Source organism: Diadema antillarum, unplaced genomic scaffold (assembly GCF_040938485.1).
Source record: "Diadema antillarum isolate AM-2024a unplaced genomic scaffold, OU_Dant_1.0 scf00000167, whole genome shotgun sequence".
Taxonomy (NCBI): Eukaryota; Metazoa; Echinodermata; class Echinoidea; order Diadematoida; family Diadematidae; genus Diadema; species Diadema antillarum.
The window spans coordinates 3,423,115-3,434,523 of NW_027271056.1; the positions used below are offsets into that span (position 1 = coordinate 3,423,115).

The window sequence follows — 11,409 nt, forward strand, 5'->3', positions numbered from 1 at the left end:
CCTGTATTTCAATCACAAGTGTTCAGATACCTCCCAAAATGATTTGCTCAAGGTTACAGATTTTGTAGAACAGAAAAGATGATCTCATAGAAGTTCGCGCAAGTAAGAATTGTGGCAGAGCCGGGTGTTTAGTCAGAAGTCGAGCAAACACAGTCTTGCTAGTCACAAGATTATTTCAGGATATGTGTGTGTTTCGACAATGCATGGCTAATTGTAATCACATGGTAAGGAAAGGGCAGTTATTTCATGTAAATCTTAACCTACATATAAATGTGAGATACAGGTATAGTTTAAAATACTTACATAAAGCTTAGTACATTATTAGACACATGTTTCATTGCATGCAAGGCAGGGGTAGTCAGTCCGTCCACAATACAAGTGTAAGCTGCAAATTGGCTCTGCTCCCCCATGTCCTCCACACAGGGATGTTGGGGTCAACCTCCGGAGCACCGTGCGATGCGGAGGTCTCCAATATGGCCACGAAGATGAGTGGAATTTTGCCTGGAACAAGTACCTGACCACCGACTCTCCCACAGAAAAGGCCTCTCTCCTTTACGACCTGGCCTGCACAAATGACCAAGTGCTCCTCAACAGGTCAGTGATTCCACCTTTGATGACCGATATTGCTCTTGGTCCATACTTGGCTTACCAGTGACCGTCTCATTTTGGCTGTGCTCACAAGCCTTCAAGTCTTAGTCCTCTTCTCTTGATGTTTCAGTGTAGTTTAGATCATTCCACTCTTTGTAGGATCTCTGCAGTGACCTACAAACATATCGTCAGGTAAATTTGAGTGGAAATGATCAAATTTGTGTTTAACAGCATGTTCTGTTAGGTTTCTTAAGAGCTTTCTCACCAAGTTTCAGACAAGAAATTAAAGACAAGTTCTTTTGGTTTGGTTTGGTTTGGTTTGGTTTGGTTTAGTTTGGTTTGGTTTTATTTCTGCCTTTTTCCAAATCACACATAACAAAAGAATACATATATTTAGAAATCAACATTACACGACGTATAAGCCAGCATACTGTCTGACAAATTTATTCAAAGTACATATATACATACACTATGAACATGACAGTATTCGATGTATGAGACGTATAGCATAATATCACTCACAAAAAATGTTCTGAAGGGAATCGTGGAATTAACAGTTGTAAATTATGTAAATAATGATTGATTATTCATTCAGAATATGTCATGTCGTGACACTAAACGAATTTCAGAAAAAAAAATAAAGAGGGGGATTTGAATGAATTGATTTTAAAATTGAGCAGTTTTAGCTATTATAATTACAGAAAAGCAGGAGACCGCGATCATAAGCAGCAGCTTGACATGGATAAAGGTCTCGGGGTAAAATTCGAAACTTCAATTTGATTTACATAACTGTATAACGGACGTGTCTACGAAATATAATCAACAATTTTGCCCATGTGCATCATGAAAAAATTTGAAAAAGTCGCCATCAATTATAATATTTGCAGGAAAAATGTATTTGTACTTACATGACTGAATGATTTTGCATGCCATGAAAGAAAACCTAGGAATGTTCTAAATTGCAGGGCTCTTTGTTGAAGTTTTCATAGGGATTGTAAAGTCATGATTCACGTGGTTTTGATGCTGTCAAAGCTTCAATGCATTGCCCCTGCACTCCACCAGGTAGAGTATGAAGATGTCTATGAGATGTCTTAACCCATATCGGGCCAACGCACTTGTGTAAACAAACACCGCAGTGGCCCAGCACCGTTTGCACACACACGCCGACAGGCAGGCAACTCTCCAAACAATCGCTTTTCATTAGCAAACAATGAACAAAACATAAACAAGTTATTTATCATTTGAAAGAAGACAAAATTCCCTTTAAAATGGTATATGACATGCTGCCATTCAATGCAGAGTGCAGTCACAGTACTCAGCAGAAGTGAAGTACAGTAATCCAAAAGTTATGAAATCAGTTTGTTCGTTTGCTTTCATTCATGGTTTAAAAATAGGCAATGTTGTAATTTTACACATCCAGTACTGGAAATGAAATGATCAGAGTGACAGCTTTCTGGACATATAAATATCATGACCATTGATACAATAATTGCAGGTTTATGTCCATATTTATGACGATGAAGCCATTGCTAGTGCACGGGAAATCAATAGTATAATGTGTGCATCCTATAGTTTGTTGAAGCGAAACTCGTCATGATAGATACAGCTAGAACAGGTTCTACAGCTTTTCAGTTTTGACTGAATTATACAATTATTGTACATACATGTAGATGTACATGTGGGACTATTATCACAGTCGAATCATCGCCCTGCAAGTGTCCAAACCTCCTCAAAAACTGCAGAAAATCCAAAATCTAGCACTCCGTACAGCTGTACATAGCACCCACTGATGCTACGTGGTTATTCGCGTTATTCCATGAAAACACACATTTTTTCGATGATTTTTACGATATTGTTGGCATTCCACTGACAAAACCTTCTTGAATTATCGCAGACAGTGTAGCAAAGCATTCTGGGATATGTTGTCAAAGGTTAGAAGGTGAAAGAACATTTGAATGATGTCGTTTATGTATCATTTCATTCACTACGGGATATTCCGTATGTGGCCCCTGCGGCGTTCAAACGAACTACGGAATATCCCGTAGTTGGCGCGATATGGGTTAAGATGCCTCATATTCTTCTCATCAACTTGCATCATCCAGGTACCTCCACTGGGCTCTGGACAGCGACAAGATTCGCCAGCAGGATTCGGACATGGTCATTGGCAGTGTGGCACGCAATAGGGCCGGCTCGTACATGGCCTTCAGCTTTGTGGTGGAGAACTGGGAGACCATCAAGGAAAAGTAGGTGCCAGTACAGTGGACTCCCGTTATAACAAAGTCCTCGGGACCGGCAGTTTTCTTTCGTTATATCGAAATTTCGTTATAACCAAACCAATTAGACCGTGAAAGAATGGTTTAATGTTGCCGCCTATAATTTTCCCTCGTTGTAAGCGGAATTTCGTTGTAACCATGTTCGTTATGATGGGAATGCACTGTACCAGTCTTCCACCTGTGATGCTAGGTTAGGAAAGTAGGATGACATTGCACTCTTCCACCTTTTGCTGTTAAAGGGGTGGTGGAGCCCAAGAATACATATGGATTGCTATTTTAGTAGAACACATCAGTGAAAGTTTGAGGAAAAATGGACAATCAGTTCGGAAGTTTTGAATTTCTAAAGTTTTTGGTGCTGCCATTACTGGATGAAAAGTCTACTTTGGTGCATGATGTCATATATAGAAACAATATAAAGAAAATAAAACTAAAATTCCACAAAATTTCATTTGTTTTAAAATGAAAAGTACACACTTCCTCAACTTGGTATGTTTACTGACAAATGGTAAGGGTAATATTATTCTCTCTGCTTTCTGAGAGAGGCCAGTCAAGCGCTCTGTGGTCATTGTGCTAGAAAAGTGAAAATGTGTTGATTTTGCTTTATGTATTCTTTGTAATACTTTCCATATGCGACATCATGAACTGTAGTAGTCTTCTCATCCAGCAAAGGCAGCACCACCTGGTTCATGGAGGTACCAGGTTCAAAGAAATGTAGTTGTACTGGAAGGTACCATCAGCAGTGCCATATCAGTTTGCATGTGAAATGTGTATCAGCATATTCCTGAAATCCCAACATTATGCTTCAGAGTGGCTAATGATGTATCATTCTGTTTTGTTTTGTTTTTCTGCATAGTGTGAGTTGCAGTCATCACTGTTGACCCATCAAGCACTGGGAGGAATTTTGCTGCAGAAATCATCATCTTATTAAATTAGCAACTCTGAATTTCACTGCATATCTGATATCAAAGAAAGATTAGATGGTACCAGTCAAATTTACGAGATCTGCACAATATGAAAAAGAAACATTATTTATATTATTTATAAGTCTAGCAGTTAAGAAGCTTTGTGAAAATTCTGCAACAGCAACAAGTATAATATTAAAGGGTGTGTACAGTTCTGGTCAAGGCGAGGATTTAACTTTTAACGTTTTGCGAGATATTCAGAAACCACTCCATGAGATATCAAAGAGCATGCAATTCTAACTTAGGGGTATCAAAGGTTTATTTGATGAAAATCGGTTTTGAAATGGCTGAGATATCCAAAAACAGGGTGAAACAAAGAGAACCTAATAAAGTTGTGGCCTGTCGCCTTTTATTATTATCACTTTTTTGGATATCTCGGCCATTTGAAAACCAATTTTGATCAAATAAATGTTGAATCCTCCTTAAAATTATATGCTCTTTCATATTTCATAAGAGGTTTCTCATTATCTCACTTAAGAATGTTCAAAACATGAATCCCTCACCTCAACCAGTACTGTACAGCCCCTTTAACAGCAAAGGACTTGCATGATATACTGATATTCTTTCTTTCTTGAAATGAAGTGAAATGAAAGAATTTATTTCCTCTTTTATACGAACCACTCACAATGAGTTGTCCAAAATCATGATCAACAATTTAGCACCAAACTACAGAAATATGACTTTTTGGACTTGATGGTTCAATGTTTCTTGTCTATATTTGTCCTCGCTGCCCAGGATTGGTGATCAGCCTTTCGTCATGACAAACCTCATCACAGGGACTACGAGTTGGATCTCATCTCAGTTTGAATACCAGATTGTGAGTCGCTGAATCTCCCTGCTTGTTTCGTAATAAGTCAAGGCTTCTTACCAAATATGGTAGCTTTAGGAAATCCACCCCTCTCCCACACCAAAAACAAGGCCAAAACAAAACAACCACAACATTCCTCCAATTGGCAAAAGAGCTCAAAGAAGTCATCCTTGAGCACTTCCATGAATAGCACGTCATGACCAAGATTACTGGAAGGTCTATGTTGTTTCCCCCCACCACAAACTGAAATAACTGTTTTTATGTTGTGTTGGTCTCTTGTCAAATTGTTATATAAGTTGTAGTTTTCCTGTATTGTTCCAATGTTCTATGTATAGTTCTTGTTTTCTTTGTAAATGCTTTTTTATCAGGATGTGGAAATAAATGAAATGAAATGAAATGAAATCTAGATGTTAATCAAGTCACTGCTTGATTCCTGTATGTAAACAAATGAAAAATATACAGTGGACTGTCACTCCCATAATTACAAAGTTCTCAGGACCAGCACTTTTCTTTCCTCATATGTGACCCGCTACAACAAAAGGATCCTAAAGTCGCTGACGGGCGAGCCAATCATGGCCCAGAAAAATGCTATTTTCAGGCCTTTCCTTTGATCATTTAGCTTCGAAATTTCGGCAGATGATAGAAGATACATTAGACTACAAAATTATGTTAAAAACAGAAATCCAAACGTTTTGACAGATTTTGGTGATCTGACTTCAAACTCGATTTTCTCAGCTCACCCGTCAGCAACTTTAGGATCCTTTTGTTGTAGCGGGTCGCATATATTGAAATTTTATTATTACTGAACAAATAAACAATAAAAAATATAGCGCCAAGAATGTTGCAGCCTGAACGTTACTTTGCTGTAACCGGAATTTCGTTATAACCATGTTCGTTATAACGGGAGTGCACCATATTTATGTTCTTAACTCTCCCCTTACCTCACCAGTAGCAGTAGCATTGTTAGTAGCTGTTAGAGGCTGCAAGTGTGTAATTTTATTTGAATATTTGATGATTTTGGGGATCAGCATGTACCATTATGGGTAAATTCAATACAGTGTTTTAAAAAAACAGTATTACTGTTGAAGTATTATTGGTACTGCCAAGGAAGCCAACATCCTTATTGAAAGGACTCTGTTTTGTATCACTGTTAAAACATTGAATTTGTAATATGAGTATAAAGGTAATAAACCAATACATGAGCCCAAATCACCTCCCTAAGATCTTTGGCCAACATCATCATTTTTTAGATCCTCGACAAACTGCATAAAGTTTGACAAGACATTTTGCCTACTATTGACTTCCTTTTTGTCATCACATATTGCTCGAAATATATCATGCTTTCAGTCATTGAAGCTCAAGAAATATCCTAGCATGCCATGTATATAGACCCCTTGTATAGTTCATTCGCAAGTATGAGTACCAGAGCAATCATAAGTAATTACAATGTCACCATTCGTTTGCTGTTCATACCATGACTAGGCGAAGCAGTTCTTTGACCAGCACAAGGACGATGCCAAGCAAGGGACGCGGGCCCTGAGACAAGCTCTGCAGGACATCCAGATGAGGATCGCCTGGTTGGAGACCAACGAGGAGAAGGTTACCCAGTTGCTCAAGGCAGCCACAGCAGCCTCCTCCTCCTCGTAGTGATTTGTTGCTATGGTTACCAATCACATTTCCCTCCAGTTGCTTTATAAACCTGCAGGATATTGCCGTATCATGACATTCCGTTATCAAAAGGTGGATGACATCCAGTTGTGTGGTGGTCAGCCGGTGTTTAGCAGAAATCATAGGTCAGAAGGGAGTGACTTCGTTTAGAGCCAGAGAAAGCAAGATCCTGTCATGTTGGAGAACTAGGGGATGGTGATTACTAGAACTGTATTGAGAATGCAAAGTAGGTTAACAGAAGCACTGGAAAAGGTACAGGCTCGTAGATGTGGCCTTTTGCTCCACCATGACTGAAAAGCTTTGTACAGGTGTATGACTGGGAGAGGAGTGCGTTGATGTAGTCATTAAATACCTCCTTCAGATGGCACTTTCACTCATTGAGCTGAGAATTACCAGGAACGCAGTGTCAGAGTCACTTCACAGCTTATACCTTTTAGCAATCATCTTTTTTCTTCTTCTTCTTTTTTGTTAAACTCTTACCTTCAATAAAATGGGTTAAAATGGTTCAGAAATGGCTAAAAAGAACACAACTTTTGAATGTAGACATGTAAATAATTACTAGTATTTCTGAGTCGTGACCTTCAACGACCGACAGAGAGCAGATGCTTTGTATTCCCTTCAAAACATTCCTGTCATAGTCCATTCTTCTTTTTTTCTCTCTCTTTTTATATAGACTTTGAGAAAAAACAGAGATTAAATGTTGCTGGCACTGTGACACTGGAAATGTGGGGAACGAGTAATACAGTGCATGGAAGTTGTGAAAACAATAGCCGCATTCACACATGCATATAAGATAGAGGGATGGCGATTGCGCTCTTAATCAAGATTTCTTGCAAGCGTTCACATGTACAGAAATAGACCGCTAACAATAAATCTGTTGTTTTTGTGCCTCACAGTGGTGTGGTGCACACACTGCTGTGATGTGCGCTTTGAATGATGGGATATAAAATCTCAAGATTATGTGGTCCAGCATACACACAGTCACCGTGGGCCAAATTAGCATGCTGATTTAGAATAAGTGCAAGATTTCTTAGGATTAACATTGCGATGCTGATCGCGCTAATTTGTGGGATTTTTGTGTCCACACATGCAAAAATCTCAAGATTGCGATCGCGATTCAAATCCCCAGATTTGTATCCTGGTAATTCACATATGGGTGAACGGCATTAGTGACTCTTGATAATTTTAGGTTTCTGCTAAGTGTCAGTAAGCAGTACATTCCTTTTCCTATATGAAAGCTTGTGAAATGGTCATAATCCTGTGATATGTATCATCTTGTGGCCAGTTAGCCAACCTTGGCATAAATATGGGCTGAATGTCAGCTGAACATTATCTAGTTAAGAAAATTATGAATGCTAACTTGGAGGTCAATATCTTTTTCCTTTTGATAAATGTCCTCTGTTCTTTCATGGATTGTGATGCAGCATAAGAAGTCTGTCCATCAGGCAGTTTTGTATAGCAAATTTTCAAAGTATGTCAAACATTTCACCTTCACAGCCTGCTATACAATTGATGGCCTGGCTGACAAAAAAAAAACAAACAAACAAACAAAGAAAAAAAAAGTAAACTTAAGAGGACTGGATTTTTTGTAAGAATTAGTGTGTGCTTGCAGAGAAAGTTCATAAAGGCTGACATTCCTCCAATTTCATGTTCTCATGTTTTTAGCTGGTTATATGTGAAGAAGAATGATGTATATGAGAAGTAAATGTAACCTTGAATATGATTGTAATGTAAAATCATAGCTATGAGTAGAACTGACTAAAGTTTGTGTCAGCTATGATTATGTGTCTCCTCTTGTCAAACTGATATAGTTACAGGTTTTCTGACAAGCATAAACTCTTTTGTTTTTGTTTTGTTTTTTTACTTGCAGTAAAGAAAAGTAGGTTCTCTAGCTACATTTTTTCCAAGATCATATTTTGTCTCAGAGTTTTCACATTTCTTGTGATTAATTTCTCCAAAATAACATCAAAATATTTCCAGTACTCTATGAATTCCTTTTATATTTGTGAATGAAGCTATCACTTGATCAAAAACTAACTAATATTGCAACCTTCCACTAAACAGTAAATTGACTTTCACATATTTTGAAGTTATCACAGCACCCAGCTGACTCGCATGAAATTCTGTTATTCAGAAATCTATTGATGATTCAAACAGACTTATATATGCCGTCGAGTCAAAATCGAAATGTTTATATATCTCAAACTAATACTTAACTTCCACTTTTCATCCCAACCGTTGGTACACAATTAAGAGCTTTTGTGTAAAATAAGAACACATGTATGAAGCCAGAGAGTGCTGTACATACTTGGTAAGTTAAATTGTGATGTTGTGTTTGTATGAGTCATCGTATCATATTTTTCCAGCAATTAATTTCATTCATGCCTGTACTAGATGGTGGTGTTGGGTGCATTATGTATCTGTGACTTTTCTCTCCATGATGTAAGTTTATCTGTACATATCATGTATATCTGCCTGTGCCTGATTAGTTCTTGTACAGGTATCCCAATTTATTTTATTTTTTCTAAAGATGTATGAATATTGCGTTAAAGACAATTGATCGCAAATCGTGAGAGCTCATAGGACAACTTTCATTGGCAGGGCATGGTTTAATTCAAGGAACATTTCATTAACTGTAGTAAGAATTGACACATAGATGTTCTTGGAAGGAGACTATTCATTGGTAATATCAATATAGTACAGACTGGCCTTGAGGGGGATACAAAATTTATTGCCTGATCTAGAATTTATTGCCAAGTTGAAGTTAAGGGCAATACAATTCTAGTGAGGGCAATTAATGTTGTATCCCCCAAAAGTAGCCCATCCATATCATTATGATCACCCATTTCAGGCATCTTGAGCAGTAGTGGAAATTGTCACAATGTAAACTTTTTCCAACTTCCCAGTAACAAATTTCCACTCCAGCTCTTCACCTCTATATTGTATCCATACTGTGCATGCACAAATGCACAGCTTTGGCAAGCGTTACAGCCAGTGCGCACAGTCACACAGGCGCTTACACACAGAAGGCAGCTGTAGCGATCGTCCTCTATTTTTATGTGAAAACGTATAGGACTCCTGTCGCAAAACGCTTTAGCAACAGCAAGTGCCCGGATGCTGTATTCCCCTCTTAAATCCTATATACCTTTGTAAAAGAGAGGGATAAGGAAATATACCCCTCTTTTCCCTGCTGGCACGTAAAACGAGGGGAATAAGATTATGCAGAACCACAGCTCAGATGTCTGATATGGGTAATAATTGTGAATATACCATGTGAAATATAAAGGTCAAAGTTCAGGCTTCTCGTCTGATATTTCAACATGTCGATTTGCAAATCTAACTATTCATATGATAGAATTCAAATCAAAGTATATGTATGTATGGACTGTGATTGACCTCTTCATGGATATGATATTAAGGTCAGGAGTCAAAGGTCATGTTGAGACATTTTATATCTCCAGAAAAGAAATATGAGTCGATCAAATAGGAAATGATTGATCATGGCGAAGAAATTCATCAAAATATTTTTTTGTCTGCAATCTTAAAAAGCAGGAGTGAGATGTGGAGGAGAATTTAATGTGAGCTGGAAGCAATATGGAGAGCATTGTACACAGACATTTCAGACAGGTTTGGCCTGGGACAGTAGGATATGAGGAGGTGTAAGTGTATTTCTTTACATCTTGATTTACATTTTATGAACAATGATATTTGTTGCTTGTACAGTAATAGCTAGGTCCTGTTTTATGAAGAGTTATAATTGATTGTATAGTTGATTTCTATCATAAGTCTATGGCAGCCTGTGTGGTAAGGAAATTTACAATCGATTATATCTTTTGATAAAACGGGGCCCTGGTCATGTAGCACAAACAGATTTATAATCCGCAAAACTGTGGATGACAAGAGTGTGTGCGTTTCGTTTGCACTATGGCTTTGAAGGCTTGTAAAATGTAGCAGGTATACCTACTTTGAAGGTATGTAGTGTTTTGGAACTGTACTTGTCTGCTTGCAAATGTTACATAAGCTGTTTGTATCTGAGGCATGTAGATATTTAATACACTCAAAGGGCATTTGTATTGCAAAATGAAACCATATTTAGGCTGAAAAGGCATAAAGATATCATTTTGTTTTGGCTGAGTGTGTGGGAGCTATGCTTGCCAAGAAAGGGTGTGCTTAAGTTTGTGGCATTTTTGATATCCCAAATTTCAAACATAAAGATTCACTGTGCCATATTTGACATACTGCATACAGGTAATATCGTGGCATTAGGTATTCACTAGATTAACATTTGTAGTGCAGCCGTCATCAAAGTGTGGTAATCTTTGCACACCCAGAGACTTGGCATTCATCATGTATATAATATTTTTCTATGTTTATTTTTGTTCATTCTGTCGTGCTGGTTAAACGGTGTTATTTTACGAGGAGTGATATACCGCTTTGTGCAATCCTGGTGTCTCATGTAGCGAGTGACGGTTTCTGATGCTTGTAGGAGCAAGGAGTGGAAAATAAGTGACTTATGAGTACTGCGAGTTGTCCAACACAGGGAGATGAATCAGATGAAGATTGGATAAAAGAAATTTATTGATGCAAAGAGCAATAGGTAGGAGAGAATTCATTGCCTCATCTGGGAGAAATTCTGAAAATTTGACAACTGAATCATAGTCCTGGTTGGAATAGAACAAGCCAATGAGATTACAGTAGACTCCCATAATAAAGTCCTCGGGGCCGGCAGTTTTTTTTCGTTACATCGAAATTTCGTTATAACTGAACAAATAAAGAATAGAAATACATAGAGAGGATAAAGTTCGGCCTGAATTTTTACTTTGCTGTAACCGGAATTTGTTACAACCATGTTCGTTATACAACTGGAGAGCACTGTATCTACCCTACAGAAACAAGTTTATCGCTTACTTGTACAATACTGAGCAATAACAGCTTACTCCAGAATTTCAGACCTTTAATGATAAACACAGTATGCCAGATTGGAAGTTTGTGTCATGTAAGACAATATCAAATGTACATATTAGTCACAGTTAACCTAAAAACATGTGCTGTAAGAAAGTGATTAAAACAGAGGCCATGTTCACACAGTCACTTTCTCCATAATATGCAA

General features: G+C 37.9%; 1 protein-coding gene across 1 annotated transcript in view; it reads left to right on the forward strand.

The window, feature by feature from the left end:
• Positions 1–9,107, forward strand: part of LOC139722578 (endoplasmic reticulum aminopeptidase 1-like) — a 75,972-nt gene extending 66,865 nt beyond the window's left edge. Inside the window, exons 15-18 of the mRNA XM_071633869.1 lie at positions 424–594; positions 2,691–2,831; positions 4,559–4,640; positions 6,114–9,107. Coding sequence (XP_071489970.1) covers positions 424–594; positions 2,691–2,831; positions 4,559–4,640; positions 6,114–6,278 — 559 coding nt within the window. The 3' untranslated portion in view covers positions 6,279–9,107. The remainder of the gene's footprint in view (positions 1–423; positions 595–2,690; positions 2,832–4,558; positions 4,641–6,113) is intronic.
• Positions 9,108–11,409: the final 2,302 nt, after the last annotated feature.